General features: G+C 43.6%; 1 protein-coding gene across 6 annotated transcripts in view; it reads left to right on the top strand.

Annotated features, from left to right (window-relative positions):
* The window catches only part of GPBP1 (GC-rich promoter binding protein 1), a 453143-nt gene that overhangs the window by 167960 nt on the left and 257991 nt on the right, over positions 1-27192 (top strand). For 5 of the 6 annotated variants that reach the window (XM_029576801.1, XM_029576791.1, XM_029576781.1 and 2 more), the window contains one exon: positions 15800-15866. The exons of the other annotated variant lie outside the window; for it this stretch is intronic. In XM_029576801.1, coding sequence (XP_029432661.1) covers positions 15800-15866 — 67 coding nt within the window. The remainder of the gene's footprint in view (positions 1-15799; positions 15867-27192) is intronic. 6 annotated transcript variants of the gene reach the window in all.

Raw genomic sequence — 27192 nt, 5'->3', positions numbered from 1 at the left:
GGGAAGGCGGATGTAGCTTTTCCTCGGGAGCTCCTAGGGAACGCTTCCAACCCCATTTAAAATCGGGATAAAATTTCCCCCTTTTGATGCGATTCAGTAGCGCTTGATGCCAGGAATCGACGGCGCTAACAATGTCGACGAGACTTGCTAAAAAAGATAAAGGGTTTCCTTGTTGTTTGGTGGTTAAAGATTGGTTTATATTAAAGGAAATGAAGTTAGTTAGTGAATTGAGATTATAACTGGCAAAAAGCGGAATATCAAGTGTTTGTAAATAAAAGTCAACAGTTTTTATCATAAAGAATATGTGGACAGACTTAAAGCTCTAAACATGTTTGAAAGGAGGGAGAGGGGAGATATGATAGAGACATGAAAAACATCTAAGGAATAAATGCATAAGAGGTGGGACTCGACCAGAACCTCCTTTCTTTTGAAAGAGGTCATAGGATGAGGGTGATAAGATGGTAGGCTGAAAAGTAATCTAAAGAAATATTTCTTTACAGAAAGCGTAATGAACACATGGAATAGCCTCCATATGCATGTGGTAGAGAGGATAATATCAGAATTAAGGAAAGCATGGATTTCTGAGGGAGAGGAAGAGACTATAAAATTGAGCAGGAGATATGGATGGGCAGCCTTGTTAGGCCATATGGTTTTTATCTGCTGCTGTGTTCTGTGTTTCTATAACGAGAGACAGCAATTTAATAAAATATATTATAGAAATTAAATATAAATGTTTCAGTTAATATCAATTGTGAACATATCTTCCGTCTCTTAGCTTTTCTTTACTGAAGCTGAGAGGCTTTTATTAATGATTCAATTTATTCTTCTCAAGATTCAGAACCTTTTCCCTTGATTAATAGTTTCCACAGTTTCAGCTGCTGGTTCATTTTTGTAAGCCTGTCCTATCAGGGCTTCTTTGTCTTTCCTGAAACACACCCTGAAGATCTTGATCAGGCCTATCCTGGTCAAGGAGGGGAGTGGAGCATTCTGTGGGTCCCAATTCCTGAAAAGCTTGTTCAGACTTCCCACAGTTTGCTTTTGGCCCCAAAGCTCTTCCAAAGTGTTCACATGTTTGTCCTCCTCACTGGGGCCTGGTCTGCACAGAAGAGAATGTCATTTATGTAGCATGAGTAGTACTTTGCCGTCTTCCTCTGATTCTCTTATGCCATTCAATATGTTCTGTGAAAAGCTCTATAGTGCAAACAAATGGGAGAAATGAGAGAAAGGGAAGCCTTGTCTGACCCTTGACTTGATGGGAAAGAGGTCTATTTTCAAATAGTTTTAAGTTTTCTACAGAACAGCTTCCTCATCTTGAACCTGTGGCTCACACTGTTAAGGAAGTCATGGAATATGTGGTTATATACAGTTTGTGATCCAGATTCAAAAGTGTATGTAGCATTCAACCATTGGTCTTTAGTGTACTAGACTGTGCCCCTGATTAGAGCAGGACTTTCTGTGATCTTGCACCCTGGCATGCTGTAGTTCTGGTCTGGATGAATCACTTGAAAAGAGAACACTTTTCAGTTGATTTGCCATTGCCTTTGACAAAATCTTTTCTACATTGAGAAAAGAGATGGAGTGCCATTGTTTTAGGATTTGTCTCTCCCTTCTGTTTGTGCAAGGGCATGAGCAGCCATATCAATGTGTGTGGCCTGCTGGCCACTATTGTCTTCAGCTTGTATAGCTCCAGTAGGTCAAAGTCAGCAAGTTCTCCCTCATCTTGACATAGTTCAGCCATGAGACTATTGCTGCCCAGGGTCCAACCTAACATGAGGATCTGATAGCCATATGCAGCTCCTCCAGCTTTAGGGGCCTCTCTGTATTTCTTCCTGTGTGATCTGAAGACCTAGCAACTCCCTTCAAGAACCTTGGCCTGTTTAGGGAAATAGAGGTTCTCATGGAAGTCAATAAAGCCTTCATATCATCTTTCTTGCCCCCAAGGGTTCCATTTTGGGCTTGCAGCTCCATATGTGTGTGTGCTTAATGTGGAGCCACAGTGCTCTCCAAGTGCTCCACTTTGCACCAGAAAATGATTTTCCTTAATTCCTTCTGGAAATGCTTTTTTGGGCCCATCCCTAGTCATTTTCCTGAGGAGCCCAAAAGGGACATCCTTTTGGTATGTACTGTTTGCATTGCATTTTCCTCCTCAGTTGTGCAGTTGTAACATAGTAATGATGGTAGAAAAAGACCAAATGGTCCATCCAGTCGGCCCAGCAATTTCTTTAGAGTAGTAATTATCGCTCCGTGCAGGTTCCCCCAATCCTTATGTTAAGGGTAGTAATGTTTACAATCAAACTTGCTGATACAGTACAGTGCGCTCCAATGGAGCGCACTGTTAGCCTGCTCTTGGATGCGTGTTTTCCCTTACCCCTTATTCAGTAAGGGGAGGAAAACGCGCGTCCATCCCGCGGCACCTAATAGCGCCCCTCAACATGCAAATGCATGTTGATGGCCCTATTAGGTATGTGCGCGGGATACAGAAAGTAAAATGTGCAGCCAAGCCGCACATTTTACTTTCAGAAATTAGCGCTGACCCAAAGGTAGGCGCTAATTTCTTCCGGCACTGGGAAAGTGCACAGAAAAGCAGTAAAAACTGCTTTTCTGTGCACCCTCCGACTTAATATCATGGAGATATTAAGTCGGAGGTCCCGAAGAGTAAAAAAAAGTTAAAAAAAAAAAAAAATTTGAATTCGACCCGCGGCTGTCGGGCTGAAAACCGGACGCTCAATTTTGCCAGCGTCCGGTTTCCGAGCCCGTGGCTGTCAGCGGGCTCAGGAACCGACGCCAGCAAAATTGAGCGTCGGCTGTCAAACCTGTTGACAGCCGCCGCTCCTTTCGCCCGTTTTTACCGCCGGGCCTAATTTAAATACAGAATTGCGCACACAGGTGAGTGGCCAGTGCGCGCGCCGGGAGAGCGGGCGTTGGCTGGCTCTCCCACGGATTTTACTGTATCTGCCTGAAAGTGAAGCAACTATCAAACCCATAACAAAATTGCTGCTAACATTTTTACAGGGTGAGCAACCTTATTGATAATTCAGACAATGCTGCTGGAACATGTTTTGCTTTGGAGTTGGCCGTAGAAGCAGTCCTGTGCTTTTCCCCTAATGTCTGCATTACAATTACCCGACTGTAAAAGTCGGGGTCCAGCGTTGGCTGTTTTCTGAATCCAATTCCCCTTTTAGCCCAAGAATTGGAACCCCATCTCATCACCACTGACCCAAATGCTCATTTTTGTATGGAGGACTTTGATCATTGATGATCCTTAGCTGCTGTACTGCTATGGAGCCATTCACAATCAGCACTATGCTGAGGACCAACTAATGGGTGGATGCCATAGTGTCTTGGCTTCTGAGTAGAACACCACCTGTAGTCTTACAGCTGTTTCCTCCAGGCAAGAATAAAAGGACTCAAGGATCAATGCTGGCTGTGTATGGGATGCCTTGCTCCTGGAAAAAATAATGTCACACTCTTCTTGTTGGCTAATAAGGAATTTTATTTTCTTCTGACATACAACCTCAGCAGAGGTTTGTCTGCATCAGACTTTCAAGGAGGCTGGGTATATGCCTTTCCTGAATTTAGGGCAGCTAGTCACTAGAGGAGTCATTGGAAACCTGCAAGCAAATGCCACTCTTGGGCAAAGCTTGCTAGGATGTGTAATTTTAAAGGGAAACTGATTTGGGTAGCCAGGGGAAAGTAATTGGGAAGTTGTGAGGAATGGAGAAAAGCAGACAGCTGATTGACAAGCAGTCAGAGAAAAAAGGGGTGGGATGCTGTCAGGAAGGCAGAACTCAAACTGTGGATCGACTGGTCTGAGAATGAATATGATAGAATATTTCCATTTAAGAAACCTGGCCAACCAACATAAGGGTTTTTAACAGTTTGGCAGTACATAGAAGCAGGGGTTTTCTCATTATATGGATTTATGGGTGCCTGGAATATCTTGGTGACTTAAGCTATGGATCCAAATCCCATTCTCAAGGGCCACAAACTGGTCTGATTTTCAGGATTTCTACATGAGTATGCATAGAATTTGCATGCCTTAGCTCACTGGTTTCAGTTGTTGCTTGGTTTGTTGCAGGGCTTGGCACTATGAGGGGGCAGAGTGGTATCAGTTGGATTAGGTGTGCAAACTTGTCTTCCTTTTTGGTTTTCCCCTCATCCCAGGCAGATGAGAATACAACCCAAACTGACTCTGATATGGAGAAATATTTTGGAACCTTCGTTTTCTGTTTTTATTTATTTTCCCTAAGAATTCATCGGTGTATATTACAGCTAACAAAAAAAAGAAGAAGAAAATTATTTTTTGGGGGAAAAAAGGAGTTGCTTTCCTCTGATTTTCTGCCATTTGGTTGGTTATTATTTAAAAGATTTATATTTCACACTCTCCAAGGTTTGAGGCAGGTTACATGAGCAAACATACATCATCAAAAGTAAACTTACATAAAGGCAAAAAATGTAAATAAAAATATCAATTGAGAAACATAATTAAAACAGAATGAAGGTAATAAAATAAACATAGTTAAAATAATATGAAGAGCAAGCACATGAACTCATAAGATAAGGCTACAATATGCAAAATTGTAATTCAGTCTCTTACCAAGATACTTCAAGATGAAATTCAGAGGACTAATGGCAAGAGTAAATGTTTTCAAAGCCTTTTTGAATTCCTTAATACCTGAGATGGAACGGATTGCCAGGGGAAGTAAGTTCCAATAAGCAGGACCTGTTACGGGTGAGTGTTAGATGAGTATGCCTTGCAGCAGGGACACCCAAGAGGTGGTGCTTGATGGATCTAAGACTTCTGGTAAGTGTATAGAAATGGAGAATAGAGGAAATCCAGAGAGAAGAGATGTTTAGTAAATTACAGACTGTGATTGCTAATTTTTATTGTATTCATGATTGGATTCCAATGGAGTGATTGTAAGACCAGGTATAATGTGATTGCATATAACTGAACCAGTTAAGCCATGGTGCAGAATTTTACACCATCTGTAAGGATCTGAGTGAGGATTGTGGGAGTCCAGAGTATAGTGAGTTAGAGTAATCAAGATTAATGTAAGGGCCTGTAGTAGAGTACAAAATTCAGGAGTGTCAAAAGGAAAGATTTAATGTGACAGAGTATCTTAAGTTTTGCATATGAACTACTGATTATGGATTTGATATGCAATTTCATTGACAGAGTTTGATCGATTATGACTCCTAGGTTTTATACAATTTGCAAAATTTGAACAATGTGATTGTCTATGGTGAATGAAGTAGAATCTTGTAAAAGGGGGGGGGGGGGGGGGGGGGGGGGGGGGGGCGCAGATCATCCTATAATAGTGACTTAGATTTCTGTAGATTGAGGGAGAGTATTATGTGTAAGCCAGGATCTAATAGAGGAAAGGCAAAGAGATGAATTGAACAGAAGATGACAGGTAGATTTTAGAGTAAAGAAGAACTGGATATCATATGTTTAAAGCCGACATGAGGATCCAAGTGTAGACAAAAGTATATTGAAAAGAGCTGCAGAAAGTGTGGAACCCTGGGAAAAACCCAGTGGGGTGGAGTACCAGTTAGAAGTGCATGATGGTATTTGAATTTGTTGAATACAGTTAGATAGGATTTGAACCATGAGTTCACTGTGCCAGAAATATCAATAGCAGAAAGGCAGGTTAATAAAATATTGTTGTTGATGATGTCAAATGCAGTGGATAGATCGAGAAGGATTAGAACATATGAGGTGCTAGAGTCCATGCCAGGGTGAATGACATCCGTGCTAGATATAAATGTTTCGGTATTGTGAAAATGTTTAAATCCAAATTGATATTGGTCCAAAACTGTATTTTCAAGAAATTGTGTAAGTTGTAAAATAGTAGATTCTAAGACTTTAGCAAGAAAAGGAAGGGAAGAGAGGAAGAAAGTTTGAATAAGTGCAATTTGGTTTTCAAAATAGGGGGGACTGAGGCTTTTTAGAGGTGAAGACATAACCTGAGGTGAGAGAGAGGTTTACCATTTTAGCTAGAGGTGTATCAATCTCTTGTTTGAGCACCTTAAGTAAAGCAGTGGAGCATGGGTTTAATGGACAGGAAGAGGATTTGAGGTTAGTAATAATTTGTAGAGTTTCTGATGCTGAGACATAGTCAAAGTTTACCCATGATAGTTGATTAGTTTGTTCTAATGTTACCCAAGGAGGGGGCATATGGGGGAAAAGAACATAGACTAGTCACTTTAAAGCTAAAATGGTTAGCAAAGGCATTACAGAGTTCGGTAAGTGAATTTGCTGGGGGGAAATTGTTGCTTTGTTGGAGGGGGTGGTAAGATATTTTACTGTGTTAAATAGCACTCCTGGATTGTTACCAGAAAATCTGATACATTTAGGGGTAGATCTTAAAAGCCCTGCGCACGTAAATCCGGAAGGATTTACGCGCGCAGGGCACTCGCGCGCCTATTGGGGTAGATCTTAAAAACGTACGCTGGATTTTATAAGATCCGTGCGTATCTTATAAAATCCGGGGTCGGCGCGCGCAAAGGGGGTGCACATTTGTGCAACCTGCGCGTGCCGAGCCCAGCGCGCGCTGCCTGTTCCCTCCGAGACTGCTCCGGTTTCGGAGCGGCCTCGGAGGGAACTTTCCTTCACCCTCCCCCCACCTTTCCCTCCCTTCCCCTACCTAACCCACCCCCCCCCGGCCCTTTCTAAACCCCCCCCTTACCTTTGTTGGCAGATTTACGCCTGCTGAAAGCAGACGTAAATCTGTGTGTGCCAGCGGCCTGCTGGCGCGTCATCACCCGACCCGGGGGTTGGTCCGGAGGCCTCGATCACGCCCCCGGGCCGGTGCCACGCCCCGGGCCCGCCCCCGAAACGCTGCGTCATTCCGCAACGCCCCCTGACACGCCCCTTTTACGAAGCCCCGGGGCTCTGTGCGCGCCGATGGCCTATGCAAAATAGGTGCGCCGGCGCGCAGGGCATTTAAAATCCGCCCCATTTTGCATAGGCCGCTGGCGTGCGCAAAGCCCAGGGACGTGCGCAAGTCCTGGGGCTTGTGGGAGGGGTGGGTACGGGGGGCATGTTGGCCGGCCGGGGGTGTGTCTGGGGGGGCGTGTCCGGGGTCAGCGGGCGGTCCGAGGCGGGTCTGGGGGCGTGGTGATGGTTCGGGGGCAGGCCGGGAGGGCGGTGCCGAGTCCCCCGGCACTGCGCACACGGTACGTATTCCTCAAGCAGGTTTAACTTGTACAGCAAAGGTAGGGGGGGGATTTAGGTAGGGCTGGGGGGTGGGTTAGATAGGGGAAGGTGGGGGGACGCGGAAGGAAAGTTCCCTCTGAGGCTGCTCAGATTTCAGAGCGGCCTCGGAGGGAATGGAGCAGGCTGTGCGGCTCGGCGCATGCAGGCTGCCGACTTTGCGCAGCCTTGCGCGCGCCGACCCCAGATTTCATAAGATACACGTGGCTACGCGCGTATCTTATAAAATCCGGCGTACTTTTCTTTGCGCCGGTTGCGCGAACAAAAGTACGCGCGCACGTACTTTTTAAAGATCTACCTCTTAGTGTTTGCTGTAAATCTAGCAAAGAAACAGACATATTGCATTAGTTGTTGATCATAGGCAGTTTTATTCTCTGCCATTTTGTTTTTTTTTCCAGCAATACTCGGTATTAAACACTGATAAATTCCCAGAGAAAACAAAAACTGAAAACGAAAGTCTCTAGAAATATTCTACAAAGCAGTCTAGCTTCTATGCTTCACAGCTGTCATATACCTTATGTGGACTGGAACAATCGAGTAGACTGGATGGGCCAGTAGGTCTTTTTCTGCCATCATCTGTGTTTTATTAAAGAGAACATAGAAAGTCATGTTGTTGAGAGAGAAATTAATCCATAACCATATCACTCGAACATACTGTTGAAGATAAAGGGGCACTAGTTACTACTCCCTTGGGCTTGGTCTCACTCATTTGGGCTACTCCATCAGTTGACATCTATAATGTTGTCAGGCTCCCTACCAACATATGTAGTGATGCTGGGAATATGGCTGCTACGTTAAACAAGGTGCCAACCCAGTGGACAGCATGTTGCCTTCAGGTGTCAAGGATAGGTTGGCAGACTTCATCATTTTCAGGGTGTCATTTGCTTCGGTGATGGTTATCTGAGTGGTTTCCATCTCAATTGTTGTGGGTCTAGATGTTCCTCCTTTATGCCTCCTGACTTACTGGAAAGGAGGAGTCAATGTCTAGCTTCCTTTTCTTGATCCCCAGTAGTTTTTTCTAGTTAGCTAATCCTTTTGAAGTTTCTTTGGTATCCTTTGTGTTCATATTTAGTTATTGCTGGAATTGACTTGCCTTCTTTCTGAGACTCAGGATTGGGTCTGTTTCTACTGTTAATATCAGGATGGATACTGAGCGCACAATCTTTTGCAGGCCTTTTCCTCTGATTTAACTGTAGAGCTGGAGAAGGAAATTTTTATATCTCTGGATATAGTGAAACAATGGTGGTATATGCTGGTTTGGAGGGTGGTTAGTCTCTCCCACATATTGCTTTAGGACATTTCTTGTACTGAATGAGTACAAGAACATTCCTGTATTGGGTCTGTGGAATTCAGAGGGTAATAGCATTTCAAGTACATATATGCCTAGTCTCTACTTTCTTGTAGCAACTCAAGGATAGTTTCTGTGGTAAGAGTAGAAATATCTGTGGCAAAGAGTTTGTAATTTTGTCTCATATCTGCTTAAATTTCTATATTTGTTGTTTGATATACACAATTGTTTTTTTGTACTGAAATTTTATTTTTAAGGAAAATGCAAACTCTAAATCCTTTAATACTTTTATTTTGCTTCTGAATTGTCTTTCATTCAGTCTTCATTTTTTCTCCATTTTTAATCTTTCATTTTTGCTTTTTCTCCCATTTTCTTTTTTCATTCCCTATCATTCCTTTAAATTAGTAAAAAAAAAAAAAAAAAAAAAAAAAAAAAGTTTGCGTTGTAAGAAAATTACATTTTCTAATTAGATATTAGAAACCACATTCCAACTATTACTTTAACTGTTTTGGCATGCAAGTTGCTTAACAATAGTAAGTAAATCCCCAGTAAGAGTAGACTCTTGACAAGTCCACATTCATTCATCATTAAAGGTTTAATATTTGTGTTGAATACACATATTAATCTTAATTTTAAAGCCTCCTTGCCCTGATGCATTTTTTTTACAAATATTTTTTAATGTCTCTCCTCAATCAAATTCTTCTTTAGAAAATAGTTTTTCTTTGCATCATTAAGCTCATAATTATTCTACTTGTTAATTGTATTTATGCATCTGATAAACTTGCTTCCAGGAGATTCAAAAGTTCTGAATCTATTTTTACAAATTTAATTTAAAAATTTGATTTTTATTCTATTCAGTTTGGGTGAATTGTTTTTATATGCAAAATTTTTAAATTTGATTTAGTAGCAGAGAGCAGATTTCCAGCAGAAAGCAAACTGTGACAAGCTTTATATCTGCAAAATTGCAGATAACTAGGACATTTAAAGACTAGAGGTATATCTACTGATTTTTTTTTTTTTTTAATGGTTTCATAAACTATATAAGACATTAAAATCTTTTAGTTGGAGACTTCTATTAGCATGAACTATTTAGAATACAGAAAGAAGAACCAGAAAAAAGAAGTTCTTGCATGTTACTTCTGGGAGTGTTCATAAATGATCCTGAACTGGCTTATCTTGTTCATAGTTATCAATATGCCTCGTCATTGCTAGAGCAGAGTAGGACTAGAGACTTTGGAATGCTCTCTCAAACTACTGGAACATGGGATAAAAGCCTGGATGATAAAAACAAACAAAAAAAAAGTAGCAAAGGTTGAAACTTCTTAAGAAGTTATCCTTTATCTGTGAGTGTTTGAGAAAAGGGGGCTTTACTAGCGGTGTGCTGCACGGTTTGGTCCTAGGGCTTGTTCTTTTCAACATTTTTGTAGGCAACATTGTTGTCTTTTTGCAGATACCAAAATGTGCAACAGGATACACAGCTAAGAGGAAGATATGGAAAACATGAGGGATCTAGCGAAGCTTGAGGAATGGTCTAGAGTAGTGGTCCCCAACCTTTTTTGCACCAGGGACCGGCTTCAAGCAAGACCATTTTTCCATGGCTCGGCAGGGCGGGGTGGGGCAGGGGTGGGGCTTTGGTCATATGGGGGCGGGATTATGGAGGGGGTTGGATTTTAGTGCACTCTTATCATTTAATTATGACATTTATAATGTGAATGTGACTCAACTCACCATAGGTTCTCACATGTATGACACACTGACCCATGATCGTCACGGGGCTAGATGTAAAGGTACAGTTTGCATTCACGGGAACCCCCCTGACCCACAATAATGGATGTAAAGCAGAATTATGACATTCCCCATACAACTCACCCTACAAAAAAGATGTTCTGGTGTCATCTCAGTAACAGCAACTCAAACTCCTTCTACTTCCAGGCTCAATAGCCCTACTTATGAAAAGACAGCAATTTACCACCAATGCATGTCCTCTTGAGAAAACACAACAAATAAGACCGATACAAACGCTTACATGCTAGTAAAATATCTCATCTCGGTAACACACACAGAACCGACCTAACATACTCCCAGGATCTGTAGTAATGCACATAAACTAATCTGCACACAGTTACACCTGTATTATGGAATACACTCAAACAGGAGCAACCCTATCTATGAAAAGGCAACACTGCAAATATTAAATCAGGTCCTAAAAACCAATACACCTCCTATTAGGAAAACAGAACTAGCAAGCAGCTATAGATCCCCACACAGAAATAATTGTAAAACTATACTAATAAGCAGAATACATGTTTCAAAACTGCTATGAACAGAATAACATCCAACAATTAAAAACTCATAAAAACTATTAAACATTCTCCAAACACCAATAAAATATTTCAAAAAAAGCAGACATCACACAATTAAAATGGCAGTCAAGAAAAATAAACTTAAAAAGCCACCTTTACTTACCCCTTCCAGCAGCTCTCCTACTCCCCTTCCCTGCAGGCCGTGGCACACACCAGAAGCAGCAGTAGAAGCTAAGTTTTATACTCATGGTCCTCTTCCTTAGTGCCCATGTCTCTCTCACACACACACACCATACCAGTCATGCCCCCATGACCAGTTTCTGTCTCTCACACACCAATCATCTCCCAAACAGTCTTTGGCACACACACACAGTTACCTTCCTGAACAGTTTCTCTCATGCCATACACACACAGGCTTCCCACTCCCGTGTTCTACTTACATATATGGGCTTCTCACTCTCATAATCACTTTCTCTGTCTCTCTCTCACTCCCATGCTTGTTCTCTCCACATGCACAGGCTTCTCATTCCCATAATCAGTTTCTTTCTCTCTCTCACACACACACACTCACCAGTCTCTCACTCCCATGTTCTCTTTCAGATATACAGGCTTCTCACTCCCATGATGTCTCACACACACCTAGGTTTCTCACTCCCATGCTCACTCTTCACATGCACAGGCTTCTCATTCCCATAATCACTTTCTTTCTCTCTCTCTCTCTCTCACACACACACACACACACACACACACCCACCAGTCACCTGATCTCACTCATGCATATACACACAGGCTTCCCACTCCCATGTTCTCTTTCAGATATACAGGCTTCTCCCTCCCATGCTGTGTCTCACACACACCCAGGTTTCTCACTCCCATGCTCACTCTCCATGTGCACAGGCTTCTCATTCCCTGAATCACATTCTCTCACATTCACACACACCAGTCTTTTTCTCTCACACACACCGTTACCTTACCAACCAGTCTCTCTCTCTCATGCATGCACACTCACCAAGGTTTCTCACTCCCATGCTTTCTTTCACCCCCCCCAGGCTTCTTACGCCCATGCTTTCCCACATACCCAGACTTCTCACTTCCATGCTCTCTCTCTCTCTCTCTCTCATACACACACACACACACACACACATCAGTCACCTCCCTGACTAATGTCTCACACTCTCACATACACATCAGTCATCTCCCTGAGCAATCACTTTCATTGTCTCTCACATACACACACAAACAGCTCTCTGACCAGTCAATCACACACAGGCTGGCTGGCTGCTTCTCTCTCTTTCTCTCACTCACTTCCTCTGCCCCCCCCCCCCCCGAGCACAAATGGGAGCTGCAGCAGCCTCCTCCTCCAGCCCCCGCAGGCCAAGAGAGAAGAATCCCATCTGCCGCGGGAGGCTCATGCTGCTGTCTCCTTTCCCGATTACCGGCTGCTTCAATTGCTCGGGGGCCGAAGCTGCAGCCGCCGCTGCTACTTTATCACGCGGCACGGCTCTTTCTCCTTCCCGCGCACCGCATATCACTTCCTGTTCCGGGTCACGGGGGAGGGGCAGGCGCGGGAAGAAGAAAAGGCCCAGCCGCGGGTGCCACAGCTTCTTCTAGCACCGCTGCCGTTCCCACTGGGCTTGAACGTGCTGATAGCCCGGCGGCAACGGCAGCGGGAGAGACCGGGAGCGCGCAACACACCTGCCTGTGCTTGGCGGCGCCGCGGACCAGCAAAAAACCTCCACGGCCCAGTCCCGGTCCGCGGACCGGTGGTTGGGGACCCCTGGTCTCTAGAGCATTTCCAGTCCAATTCTAGTCCTGAAGAGCAACAAGCAGATCAGTTTTATTTATTTATTTATTTTTAGGGTATCAACAATGAATATGCATAAGATTTGCTTGCACTGCTTCCACTTTATGCAAATTTATTTAATGCATATTCATTATGGATATCCTGAAAACCTGTCCTGTTTTGTGGCTCTTGAGGACCGGCGTTGGCCACCCCTGGACTAGAGTCTGGCAGCTAAGATTTAATGCTAAATAATGCAGTCATGTATTTGGGGTTGCAAAGATCCAAGGGAGCTATACATTCTAGAGGGTGAAATTATTCTAAGCATAAAAAAAGAGCGGGATCTGGATTTGAGTATATTTGATTCTTAAGGTGGCCAAATAATTGGATAAGGTGATGGAAACCCTGCCCCCACCCCCCCCGAAAGATAGGAGAATAGCCAGCAGAAAAAAGATAATTTTGTCCCTGGTGAGACCTCATTTGGAATATGCAGTTCTGGAGACCATGCCTTCAAATGGATATAAACCAGTTGGAGTTGGTCCAGTGGGTGGCTACTAAAATGGTCATTGGTCTTCATTCTAAAGCATATGGGGACAAGATCTAAACATGTATACCATAGAGCAGAGATTCCCAAACCTATCCTGGGGACACCCAGCCAGACAGGTTTTCAGGATGTCCACAGATAGATTTTTGTATGCGCTGCCTCTATTGTATGCACATTTATTTCATGCGTATTCATTGTGGATATCCTGAAAACCCACTTGGCTGGGGGTCCCCCAGGACTGGTTTGGGAACCACTGCCTTAGAGGAAAGGTGAGAGAGAGGAGATGTTGGAGGTATTTAAATATCTGTTATGTTTCCATGCAGAAGAAGCAGGACTGTTTAAATGAAAAGGAGGTTCTAGAACAAGGGGGTCATGGCATGAGGGTGAAAGGGAGTAGACTCAAGAGTAACCTAAGGAAATATTTCTTTAAAATGAGATTAGTGAATGCATGGAATGACCTACCCATGGATACATATGGTAGAGACCAGGACAGTATCTGAAGTTTGAAAAAAAAAAAAAAAAATCTGAGGGGAGTATCAAGAATTGTAAAGATGAATAGTTGCTGTGGATGGACAGGATTAAACACACTATATGGCTTTTGTTGTTTTTTTTTGCTTGTCATAGTGTGTTTGTTTCTAGGTAAATTGGAAGCTGAACATGCATACAAGAAAATGCATGTAATAAAATTTGCCGTGCTGGCTCCCTGTCTCTCTGACTTTGTGAATTTCCAGAAAATCTGTAGTATACAAGGTGATCCTATGGCAATTTTGTCCATAGAACTTTCTGGATTCATCCTCGTTCCTCTTTTCTGCCTTTTCTCTTAGCAAAGAAGGGACTTTGGTATTACTTTTCATCATAAAACTTTCCTCCTTTGGAGGCATGTACACTTTGTGTGACTGAAAATTTTACACTTGGTATTTTTTTCTCATTCCTTTTTAAAGGCATGTTAAAATATAAAGTGGTTCTTATTCAGTAAGCCAGAGAGGGGCAAAGTTTTCAGGGTAAATTAACCCATATAACTGGAACTGAATATTCAGCAGAACAAACCTCCTACCGAGTATACCTTGCTAAACTAATTAGAATAGTTACCTGGGTAACTGTGCTGCTCATCAGTTTACTGAATAATTCAAAGAAAAAAAACAAAACACTAGCCTCGAACCCCTCCTCAAAGTAAAACAAATAAAAAATCAGTCCAAATTCCCATGGATTATGGGGCTGTAATGGACTGATTTTCCCTTCATCTCCCCCTTTTGTACTCTTGAAAGAGCAGGAATACTACCCCCCAGCCCCTCCCAAACCACCAAAGCCTTCTGGGATACCAACAGGGAGGAGGAGGAGAAGCTCATTTAATATGGTAAGAGCTTTAAAGGTGGGTACAGCAAACAGGTGCCAGCACATAGATATTAATTTATTCACATCACTCTATTGCAGATTGGTCAATGAATGAGCCAATACTTGTGATCAAGAATTTGCCAATTGTCAGTGAAATTGACCAATCCGCAACAGAGTGATGTGAATAAATTAATATTAAAGTGTTGGTACCTGTTTGCTGTACCCACATTTAAATATTCATCCAGTGGGAGTGGGCGAGAAACATCTCCTCTTGCCCGGGGTACTAGAAGATAGGGGTGGTGGGGGGGGGGGGGGGGGTTTGCAAGGATGCTCCTACTGATTCAAGTGCAGAAAAGAGGGGAGGAGTATAATACAGCCTGAACATTTTATTTGCTAAAATTGCAGAGAAGATGGGTGGGATCAGGCCACTAAAAGCATGACATCTTTCTTTCATTTTTTTAACTTGGCGGAAGGAGGAAGAAAAAGGGATGGGACTGTTCCTGATCTGTGGGGGAGTTTTGATGTATTTATTTTATTTACCCAGCTCTTCAGAATATAGCCGCTTAGGTCTAAAGATGACCTCGTAAACATATGTGGCTAAATTTAGATCTACTCTCCTCCAAGCTCAGACTTGCACAGGTAATCTTACCTGGGTAGTGCTGAATATCATGCTATTTGGCTGAGTTTAAGCCCTGCCCCCAGAGCACCCATGTGCCTTCTCTTTTTTTTATTTATCTGTGTAAGTTTTAGCTGGGTATTATCTTATTTGGTTAAAACTTGCATGTTCAGCAGGGAGGAAAATTCATTTGGGGATGGTTCATATTTAAATATAGGCCTCTTGTGTTTTTTTTGTTTTTTTTTTTTAGAAACTTTGTTTTGGATGTGGCTTATATTTGTTTTAAGTTGCTTGCTTTCATATTATAAAAAAGTAATCTTGGTTCTCAACCTAATCTTTTTTGCACCCAAAGAGATCTGGTTTTCAGCATAATGCAGATAGTCTGAGTTAACCTAGTTGATAGACTCAATGTATGGAACATATCTCATTCATGTTCATTATGGGTATCTTTAAAACTGGTCTTATTAGGAAGCTTTGAGAACTGGATTGACAACCATTGCTCTGAATGACATGGGATAAAAAGTATGTCATTATAGATAAAATTGTTATGCTTCTGCAAACTTTTTAAATTATGCAAATTCTCATTGCAAAATGTCATACTACATCAGATGTATTTTTCTTTTTAGGCAATTTGTTCTTAAATTAAAATAAATTTTGTATTTTCATATTGATAGAGATTTGAGAAAAAGTTGGCAAATTTTAATCATTTCATTTCAGCCATCTCTTAATCCAGATCATGACAGAGGACTGAACCATAACAGGTCCCTAACTGGAGGTGTATGGGGTAAGTTACTTAAGCTTCGGTTAAAGCTAATATATAAACATGTAGCTGTACATTTGTCTATAAAACAGCAGATCAAATAGCTGAAAATATGCTGTTTGAACAGCCCTGCTGCATGCAAATAGCATTCAAAAAGTTATTATTGGAAGAAGAGAATACAAAGTAACTTTTCAACGAGTCTGCTAGATACCATATTGCTTGTATTTTGTCTTGTCTGATACCAACTTCAGAACCATTTGGAGAACAGATTAAGAAGCCAGAGAAAAGAAAACTATATTCTAGTGTAGTTCTCTAACTTGGGGTACAAGATACCTACTCCTTTCTTCTCCTCTTGATTGTAGTAGAATTCCAGACCTTCCCAATCTGAGGGCTCCCAGCCTTTCCCTTTTCTCTAGTCAGAGGAAGGCAAGCAGAGCTTCATACCTGCCAACTGCTGTCTGTTGTGCTCTTCTTAGCTTTGTGGTTTGAACAGCTGATACCCTGTAGATCCTGCAAGATCTATTGTGGATGGGTAGAGGGATGGTAGGAAGAGGAGAGGGCAAGAACCTTTGATTTGAATAGTATTGGGAAGGAAGACGAGAAGATTTGGAAGGGGGAGGAAGAGACCTGGCTTGGATCCTGAGTAAAGTTATTAGAGAGGGAAAGGAGAAGGATATGGTAAAGTTTGATCACTACTGTTCTGTTATCTTTGCTAAATTAAATTTAATAATTTAAAATATTTATGCACAAAATTTGGGGATTATTGAACATTACCTCTCATTTTTTGTCTACGTAGGATAGTACTTTATAGAAGTAATTCAATCATAGATTTTCAGCCAGTACCTTTTCTATTTACATAATGATACAGATGACCTTTTGTGGGGAGAACTGTTTGATCAACTGATGATTGAACCCACACGGGAGAGGGCGATATTGGACCTGGTGCTTGCCAGTGGGGACAGTGTTTCTGATATTGTGATCACCTGATAATATAGTTCAGTATTCGAGCACTGGACTTGAAGGGTCATTCAAAGGTGAAGCATCTAAGCTTAGGAAAACTTTTTATTTTGTTAAAATGGAGTACCTCAAGGAGTCAGTTGGATGGGAAAGTCGAGGGGATGTAGAAGGGCAGTGGACAAAACTAAATGGAGATATAAGGGCAACTAACTTTTTAGTTAAGAGAGAAAATAAAGGCAAGAAGAAAAAGAGGTCATTATGGTTTCTAAAGAAGTAGCAGAAAAGATAAGGAAAGAAAGGGTAGTGTTCATAAATTAGAATAGATCGCAGAAAAATGAAGACAGACAAAAGCTGAAAAAGCTAAGAGAAATTAGAAAGGTAGTTATCAATGCAAAGACTCAAATGGAAGGAAAACTAGCAAATATTGTAAAATGAGGAGAAGACTTTTTATTTTTAAAGTTCTCACAGGACAAGCAGGATGGTTGTCCTCACAAATGGGTGACATCGAGGATGGAGCCCAACCACGGAAAACTTCTGTCAAAGTTTCAGGAACTTTGACTGGCCCCTACTGGGCATGCCCAGTACGGCACTAACCCTGCAGCCAGCAGGGGTCTCCCTTCAGTCTTCTTTTTTCCGCGCAGCAGTAGCCACGCGGTGAAAGAGCTCTTAACCATGTTCCTGACAGGAATTTAAGAATTTACTTCTTTAAAGAAAAATTTGCCCCTCAGGGGTCTCCCTTCGATAAATTTTTCAACCCGCGGAACTTCGGTAAGCTTTGCTGTCGTTTTCTTCGACTACCGTCGACTTTGGCCCTTGAGGCCCGTTGGCAGTCGACAGTCCCGCGGCTAAATTTTTGGCCTACTGCCATGGCGTCGGGTTACCGTCGGTGCCTGGACTGTACCCGAACTATGTCAATCACAGACCCTCACAGAGTCTGTGTTTTGTGCTTAGGGAGTGAGCATGATGTTCTGACTTGCACCAAATGTGCCCTAATGACACCAAAAGGTCGCAAAGCCAGAATGGAGAAGATGGGGCTCCTCTTCCATGTCCGCACCCCAACGCCATCGATTGCATCGATGTCATCGGAACCGGCACCGTCGAGGTCTCATCATCATCGACAACCCTTCGGTGACCGTCCGCCTTCGGTGACCTCATGGCCATCGACTCCTGTTCCTTCCCCTGATGCTCGAGGGGATCGAAAGGAGAAACATCGCCATCGATGTCATAAGTCTCGGCCAGTTGAGGAATCGACGTCATCGACCTCTGCACCGACCGAGCCACCGACAAAGAAGCCTCGATCAGAGGTGGCACTGTCCCCTCTTGTTTCGCAGGCACCGAGGCAACCCTCACCCCCTTTGGGTTTGGGAGCCGCGATTCCACCGGTGACGGTGGTCCCTCCGGCTCAGCCTCAGCCTCCCTCTCCCGTCGAGCCGGGTCTTGTTACCCCTGGTCTCCGGGCAGAACTGGACCGGCTGGTCCAGGAGGCCATCGACAAGGCGATGCAACGATTCCTGACTCCTCCGGCACAGACTCCGGCACCGAGAGTGGAACCGGTCACCGAGCCGATTGCAGCAGCACTGGCTCCGCTGCTAAACTGGATGGAAGCGCTCATGACAGCCCTTCCACCGGTGATACCTGTGTCACCGACACCGGCAAGACCGCTGTCACCGACAGGTTTTTCATCAAGTGGAGAAACACCGTATCGAATTCCCCCTTCGGGGATAGTTCCATCGGTGCCAGGTCGTCCCTTGCCACCGATCTCTTCCTCGGGGGCGATACGCACCTCTGCTCCACCGAGGTTTCCGATGCCGGCACCGATTCCATCGAGACCGACACCGGTTCCTTCGATGCCGGCACCGGCACAGATTCAGACATCGATTCCATCGAGAGTATTCTCGATGCCCCCGGTGGTTCCTTCCAATTTCTCGGAGCCTCAACCAGGGCCTTCAGGTGTTCAACCCCCCTCGTGCTCCTACAGGTCACCACCCTGATCCTTACGACACTTGGGGTGATGATACCTCTACTGACACTGATGATTTGCCTTCACCACCTTCTCCTACGGGAAGTAGAAAGCGTTCTCCACCTGAGGACCTCTCTTTCATTAACTTTGTGAAGGAAATGTCGGAGTTGGTTCCTTTCCAACTCCAGTCTGAACACGATGACAGGCACCAGATGATGGAATTACTTCAGTTCCTGGATGCCCCAAAAGTCATTACCTCTATTCCAATTCATCAGGTTTTCCTAGACCTTCTAAAGAAGAATTGGGAATCTCCTGGGTCTGTTGCTCCCGTAAACAAAAAAGCTGACTCTACCTATCTCGTACAGTCAGCACCTGGTTTTCAAAAACCACAATTGGACCATCATTCTGTAGTCGTAGAATCAGCTCAAAAGAAAGCTAAACGACTAAAACCACACTCTTCCATACCTCCTACTAAGGAAAATAAATTCCTTGATAGTATAGGTAGAAAGGTATATCAAGGAGCTATGCTGATTTCCAGGATAGCTTCTTATCAGCTCTATATGACTCAATATAATAGTCATTCTAAAACAAATGCAGGACTATTCAGACACCTTGCCAGAACAGTTCCAGCCACAGCTTCAATCCCTTCTCGACAAAGGGTTTGAAGCGGGGAAGCATGAAATAAGAACAGCTTATGACATATTTGATGCTTCCACTAGACTTTCTGCTACAGCTATTTCTGCTAGACGCTGGGCTTGGCTCAAGTCATCTGACCTACGTCCAGAAGTTCAAGATAGGCTTTCTGACTTACCTTGTCTTGGGGATAATTTGTTCGGTGACCAAATTCAGCAAATTGTTGCTGAACTAAAGGATCACCTTGAGACCCTTAAACAGCTCTCATCCATTCCTCCTGACTTGCCTTCTAAGCAGCCGTTTAGAAAAGACTCCAAAAAGTCTTTCTTCCGGCCACGAAAGTATTATCCCCCGTCCTCTAAGCCTCGGCCTACAAGGTCTTATCACAAGACTCAACCTCGCCAGACTCGAAAACAAAAGCCCGCAGCAGCTCCACCACCTGGCCCTGCGGCGGGTTTTTGATTCTCACTTAGAGAGCACTTGCCAAACCCCTCTTCCAGCTATACCAGTAGGAGGTCGGCTGTGCCACTTTCTAGAAAGGTGGCGTCATATCACCACAGATCAGTGGGTGATAGCTATAATCGCACAAGGTTACCATCTCAACTTCCTGACCCTCCCTCTGGACTCCCCACCCCTGCAGCCGTGGAATCTCTCCGATCACTCTATTACAACAAGGACTGGGGTTCTACTCCAGGTACTTCCTGATCCCAAAAAAGTCAGGGGGGCTTCGTCCCATCCTGGACCTACGGGCCCTCAACAAGTACCTTCACAAGGAGAAGTTCAAGATGGTAACCCTGGGCGCGCTTCTCCCTCTGCTGCAAACAGGGGATTGGCTATGCTCTCTAGACCTGAAAGACGCATATACCCACATTGCGATCACACAATCTCATCGCAAATACCTGTGTTTTCTAGTAGGCCGAAATCACTACCAATATCGTGTATTACCTTTCAGCCTGGCATCCGCACCACGAGTGTTTACCAAGTGCCTCGTGGTGGTTGCAGCGTTCCTAAGGAAGGAAGGTGTCCACGTCTACCCCTACCTGGACGATTGGTTGATCAGGGCCCCAACCCAGCAACTTGCTCGGTCCTCCCTGACCCTAACAATTCAAACTTTGCTTTCTCTAGGGTTTCTTGTCAATTACGAGAAATCCTACTTAGTCCCATCTCAAACCTTATCCTTCATTGGGGCAGACTTGGACACCTTACAGGCAAAAGCCTTCCTTCCTCATCAACGGGTCCAAACCCTGGTGTCCCTAGCTCGCCAGCTGCAGTCTCAACACACAGCCACAGCTCGCCAATTCCTCGTTCTTCTGGGACACATGGCCTCCTCCGTTTATGTGACTCTAACGGCCCGATTGGCCATGAGAGTCACACAATGGACTCTGAGACGCCAATGGACTCAAGCTGTTCAGCCTCTGTCCTCCATGGTACGCATCTCCAACGCTCTTCGTCTGTCTCTTGCCTGGTGGACGAATCAATTCAACCTCCTAAAGGGCTTGCCCTTTCTTCCACCAGATCCTCAGGTCATCCTCACCACCGACGCTTCCAACATCAGTTGGGGAGCCCATGTCAACAATCTACAAACTCAAGGATTCTGGTCACTAGAGGAAGCCAAACACCAGATAAATTTCCTGGAGCTCCGAGCAATTCGCTATGCTCTCAGGACTTTTCAAGATTGCCTATCGAACCATGCAATCTTAATCCAAACAGACAACCAGGTGGCCATGTGGTACATAAACAAGCAGGGGGGCACAGGCTCCTTTCTTCTGTGTCAGGAAGCTGCGCAGATTTGGGCAGAAGCCCTCTCCCGCTCCATGTACCTCAGGGCCACCTACCTGCCGGGAGTAGACAATGTACTGGCAGACCAGCTGAGCCGTGTCTTCCAACCACACGAGTGGTCACTCAATCCTCTGGTAGCGACCTCTCTATTTCACAAGTGGGGTTATCCCCACATAGACCTCTTTGCGTCCCCTCAGAACCACAAAGTGGACAATTACTGCTCTCTCATTCGGAGCCAGCACTCTCTGCCGAGGGATGCATTCTCCCTCACGTGGACGACCGGTCTACTCTATGCATTCCCTCCACTTCCTCTTCTGTCGAGGACTCTCGTGAAGCTCCGCCAGGACAGGGGAACCATGATCCTAATAGCACAGCACTGGCCACGCCAAGTGTGGTTTCCCATACTACAGGATCTCTCCATCCGCAGGCACATTCCTCTGGGAAAGGACCCGCATCTGCTCACTCAAAACGACGGATGCCTCCTCCATCCCAACCTCCAAGCCTTGTCCCTGACGGCATGGATGTTGAAAGGTTAGTCCTTCAGCCATTTAACCTTTCGGATTCGGTTTCTCGTGTCTTGATAGCTTCACGAAAGCCTTCGACAAGAAAATCTTACTCATACAAATGGAAAAGGTACACATCATGGTGCACTTCTCAGTCCCTTGATCCCCTTTCCTGTCCAATCTCTAAATTCTTGGACTATTTATGGCATCAGAATCAGGTCTAAAGACCTCTTCTATAAGGATGCATGTCAGTGCGGTAGCCGCCTTCCATAAAGGTATCGGGGGTATTCCTATTTCAGTACAACCCCTGGTAACACGCTTTCTTAAAGGCTTGCTCCATTTGAGGCCACCTTTACGTCCTCCGGCCCCATCTTGGGACCTTAATCTGGTTCTTGGTCGCCTTATGAAACCACCTTTCGAACCTCTTCACTCCTGTGACCTAAAATATCTCACATGGAAAGTATTATTCCTTTTGGCTGTTACTTCAGCTCGCAGGGTTAGTGAATTACAGGCCCTAGTTACCTATCCGCCTTACACTAAACTCCTGCAGGACCGGGCGGTACTCCGCACTCACCCTAAATTTTTGCCTAAGGTAGTTTCGGAGTTTCATATCAATCAATCCATCATACTACCTATCTTCTTTCCCAGGCCCCACTCCAACTCCGGGGAACAGACTCTGCATACCCTAGACTGTAAACGAGCTCTAGCTTTTTATCTAGACCGTACAGTTTCTCACAGGAAGAGCACTCAATTATTCGTCTCTTTCCATCCTAACAAGTTAGGACAACCTGTGGGTAAGCAGGCTCTTTCCTCCTGGTTGGCGGACTGCATTTCCTTTTGCTATCAGCAAGCTGGCATTCCTTTCCAAGACCGTGTCAAAGCACACTCTGTGAGGGCCATGGCAACTTCAGTAGCTCACCTTCGATCGGTGCCGCTTCCTGACATCTGCAAAGCTGCAACCTGGAGTTCCCTCCATACCTTTGCAACCCACTATTGTCTGGATAAAGCTGGAAGACAGGATTCCATCTTCGGCCAATCTGTCTTGCGTAACCTTTTTCCAACATGATGTACCAACACCCTTCCACCTTCCCGGTAGGGTGCGGATGCCCTTTCCCAAATTACACCCCAATTGTTGTGCCTGTTGCACGCCGTTGGGTGCATTTGGTGCAAGTCAGGACATCCTCAGCTCGGTACTCACCCATTTGTGAGGACAACCATCCTGCTTGTCCTGTGAGAAAGCAAATGTTGCTTACCTGATGTAACATGTATTCTCACAGGACAGCAGGATGTTAATCCACACGAAACCCACCCGCCACCCTGCGGTGTTGGGTTCGTTTATTTTACTTTTTAGGCACTGCCTGTAGCTATAAAAACAAGACTGAAGGGAGACCCCTGCTGGCTGCAGGGTTAGTGCCGTACTGGGCATGCCCAGTAGGGGCCAGTCAAAGTTCCAGAAACTTTGACACAAGTTTTCCGTGGTTGGGCTCCATCCTCGATGTCACCCATTTGTGAGGACTAACATCCTGCTGTCCGGTGAGAACACCTGTTACATCAGGTAAGCAACATTTGCTATATGTTAGTGATTGGAGCAAGTGCAAAAATGGCATTGTGAAACTCTGAGCTGAAGAAGGAGGAACATCTAGATGCTGATGAGAAAAAAGTAGTATGTATTAACACATTTCTTTCATCTGTGAAAGGGCCAGGAGCGGGATGACATAAAGCGAACATAAATAGGATTGTAAGTGAGTTAAACCTCAATCAAATTTCATTAAAATGTGTTAGGAGCTTATTAAACTTAAGTAGATAAGGCAATGGAGGTAGATGAGATAAATTAGAGGGTATTAAGGGAACTTAAAGAAGTTTGAGCAGCTCCTTTGGTTGACCTTTCCAAAGCTTCTCTAGAGATGGGAGTAGTTCTGGAATAATAAGAACATAAGAACATGCCATACTGGGTCAGACCAAGGGTCCATCAAGCCCAGCATCCTGTCTCCAACAGTGGCCAATCCAAGCCATAGGAAGTTGGCAAGTTCCCAAAAACTAAGTCTATCCCATGTTACCGTTGCTAGTAATAGCAGTGGCTATTTTCTAAGTCAACTTAATAACAAGTAATGGACTTCGCCAAGAACGTATCCAATTCTTTTTTAAACCCAGCTGCACTAACTGCACTAACCCCATCCCCTGGCAACAAATTCCAGAGTTTAATTGTGGGTTGAATGAAAAAGAACTTTCTCCGGTAAGTTTTAAATGTGCCACATGCTAACTTCATGGAGTGCCCCCTAGACCCTCTATTATCCGAAAGAGTAAATAACCAATTCACATTTACCTGTTCTAGACCTCTCATGATTTTAAACAAATTTTTACTAATAGGTCTGAAATTTCATTTTTGAGTTCCTTCAGAACCCTGGGGTATATACCATCCGGTCCAGGTGATTTACTACTCTTCAGTCTGTCAATCAGGCCTACCACACCACCTAGGTTCACCACGATTTGGTTCAGTCCATCTGAATCATTACCCATGAAAACCTTCTCCGGTACGGGTATCTCCCCAACATCCTCTTCTGTAAACACCGAAGCAAAGAAATTGTTTACTCTTTCCGCGATGGCCTTATCTTCTCTAAATGCCTCTTTAACCCATCAATCATCTAATGGTCCTACTGATTCCCTTACAGGCTTTCTGCTTCGGATATATTTAAAAAAGATTTTACTGTGAGTTTTTGCCTCTACGGCCAACTTATTTTCAAATTCTCTCTTAGCCTGTCTTATCAATGTCTTACATTTAACTTGCCAGCGCTTATGCTTTATCTTATTTTCTTTTGGATCCTTCTTCCAATTTTTGAATGAAGATCTTTTGGCTAAAATAGCTTCTTTCATCTCATCTTTTAACCATGCTGGTAATCGTTTTGCCTTCCTTAAGTTCTGGAAAGAACTTAAGATTTGCCAATTTAAAGGTCCATCAAGCTCAGAATTCCAACAGTGGCCAATCCAGGTCACAGGTACCTGGCAGGATCCCAAAAGGTTGATAAATTTCATGCTGCTTATCTAAGGGATAAGTTTTGAATTTTCCCAAGTCCACCTTAATAATCGTTTATGGACTTTTCTTTCAGGAACTTGTCCAAACCTTTTTTAAATATAGCTGCACTAACAGCTTTACCACATCCTCTGGCAACAAATTCCATAGTTTAATTTATGCATTGAGTAAAAAAAAACATTTTCTCCTATTTGTCTTAAATGTATTACCTAGTAACTTCATCACATGTTCCCCAGTTTTTGTGCATTTTAAGAGTAAACAACCAATTCATTTACCAGTTCCACTCCAGTCATTTTATAGACCTAGTTATCTTCAGTTATCTTTTCTCCAAGCTGAAGAGCTCTAACTTCTTTAGCCTTTCCTCATAGTGAAATTGTTCTATTCCCTTTATCATTTTGGTTGCCCTTCCCTGTACCTTTTCTAATTCTGTATATATTTTTTAAGATGCGTTGATCAGAATTGCACACAATACTCAAGGTGCAGTTTCATCATGGAGCAATAGAGGGGAATTATGATATTCTCTGTTTGATTCTCCATTCCTTTCCTAATAATTTCTAGCAGTTTGCTTTCTTGGTTACTGCTGCACAAGCAGGTGTGGCTTCTTTTTACAAAAGTGGAAATGAGGCTGGGAACTACAGGCTAATTAGTCTGTAGTGAACAAAATAATGGGCATGCTGCTAAAACAGTGCAGTTTCTGGAAGCCAGAATAGATTCCAGAGGCAGCTTGGTTTTACAGAAGTAGGTCTTGTCAGGTGAAAGTGATCAATTTCTTTGAGTGACCAAAGAGATGGCTTAAGGATAGCACTAGATGTAGTTTACTTTGGATTTCGGTAATGCTTTTGACATGGCTCCACATAAGCAACTTATAAATAAATTGAGCGCCTTTAATATGAGCTCTAAAGTGACTGACTTTGTTAAAGAGACTGGTAGAGTGGGAGATGACAAAAAGTAGAGAGAAATGGAATTCACTATGAGAAGAGGTTCATTACTAGTGGTGTGGTGCAGAGATTGGCCCTTGGATTGGTTCTGTTTAACATGTTTGTGAGCAAAATAGCTGAAGGATTATTGGGAAACATTTGTCTCTTTTTTTTTTCCTCGGGGATACCAAAATCTACAACAGGGTAGATAATCAGGAAGATATGGAAAACAAATGAGGGATTTAGTCAAGCTTGAGGAATGGTCTAGGGTCTGGCAACTAAGCTTTAATGCTAAAAATTGCAGTTTTGCATTTAGGATACAAAAACCCAAGAGAGGGTTCTGGTGATAATTGTATCCGATGATCTTCAGGTGGCCAAACAGGTAGATAAGGTGAAAACAAAAGCCAGAAAAATACTTGGGTGCATAAGGAATGATCAGCAGAAAAAAGGAGATGATATTGCACCAGTATAAGTCCCTGGTGAGACTTCATCTGGAATATTATGTACAGTTCTGGAGACTGCATCTTCAAAAGGATATAAATCAGTTAGTCGGTCCAGGGGGTGACTACTGAAATGGTCAGTGGTCTTTGTTCCTCAGTGTATGGGGACAGACTTAAATATCTAAATATGTATGTTAGAGGAATGGCAGGATAAGGAGATATGATAGGGACATTTAAATAGCTCCAAGGTTTCAATGTAGATAAGGCAGACCTCTTTCAAAGGAAAGGGAGCTGTAGAATGAGGGGGTCATTGGATGAGGATGAAAGATTCTAAAGTAATCTTAGGAAATATTTCTTTACAGAGAGGATAGTGGATGCATGGTACAGCTTTCCCTTAGAGAGGAGGACAGTATCTGAATTCAAGAAATCATGGGATAACCACATAGGATTTCTGAGGGGGTGGTAGAAATTGTAAAGCTGATTAGATGGTGTGGATGGCAGACTAGATAGGTCGTATGGTATTTCTAGTAGCATGTTTCTATGATCTTTTCTAAGTACATTGTATTTAGTGGCTACTCATTTAAAATAACCTTATATTTTGTAAAACAAGCACAGTGATTCACAGTGTACTTGATATGTGGTTTCCATGCATGTAGACCAGGGCTTATATTGAGCCTCCATTGTATGCAAATTTATCTGTCATATTCATTCGGGATATCCTGAAAACCCGACTGGCTGTGGGGTCCTCAGCTCAGGTTTGAGAAGCCCTGGTGTAGACAGATGGACTCAAGAACAGTGGGTTATGCTCTCCTGCCAGTAGATGGAGACGGAGCAAGCTGGCATCACAGTATATAATACCCTGTTTCCCCGAAAATAAGACAGTCTTATATTAATTTTTGCTACCAAAGATGCACTAGGCCTTATTTTTAGGGGATGTCTAATAGAGCTGCTGGCTGCCCCTGCGTCAGCCATGCCTCACCAGTGTGCTGTCAGAGAGAGGTAAGAGTGTGCAGCATTCATGGTAGTCAGCTTGGGCTGACTCTGCTGCTTTTGAACCTCTGCACACTGCTTGGAAGGGGTCCCCCGACTGGTACTGCCACCATCCCCAGATGTCAGTAATCTTGCTGCCACTG

Source organism: Rhinatrema bivittatum, chromosome 1 (genome assembly GCF_901001135.1).
Source record: "Rhinatrema bivittatum chromosome 1, aRhiBiv1.1, whole genome shotgun sequence".
NCBI lineage: Eukaryota > Metazoa > Chordata > Amphibia > Gymnophiona > Rhinatrematidae > Rhinatrema > Rhinatrema bivittatum.
Note: the sequence above shows the minus strand (reverse complement) of the source record. Positions and strands in the feature narration are given on the sequence as shown.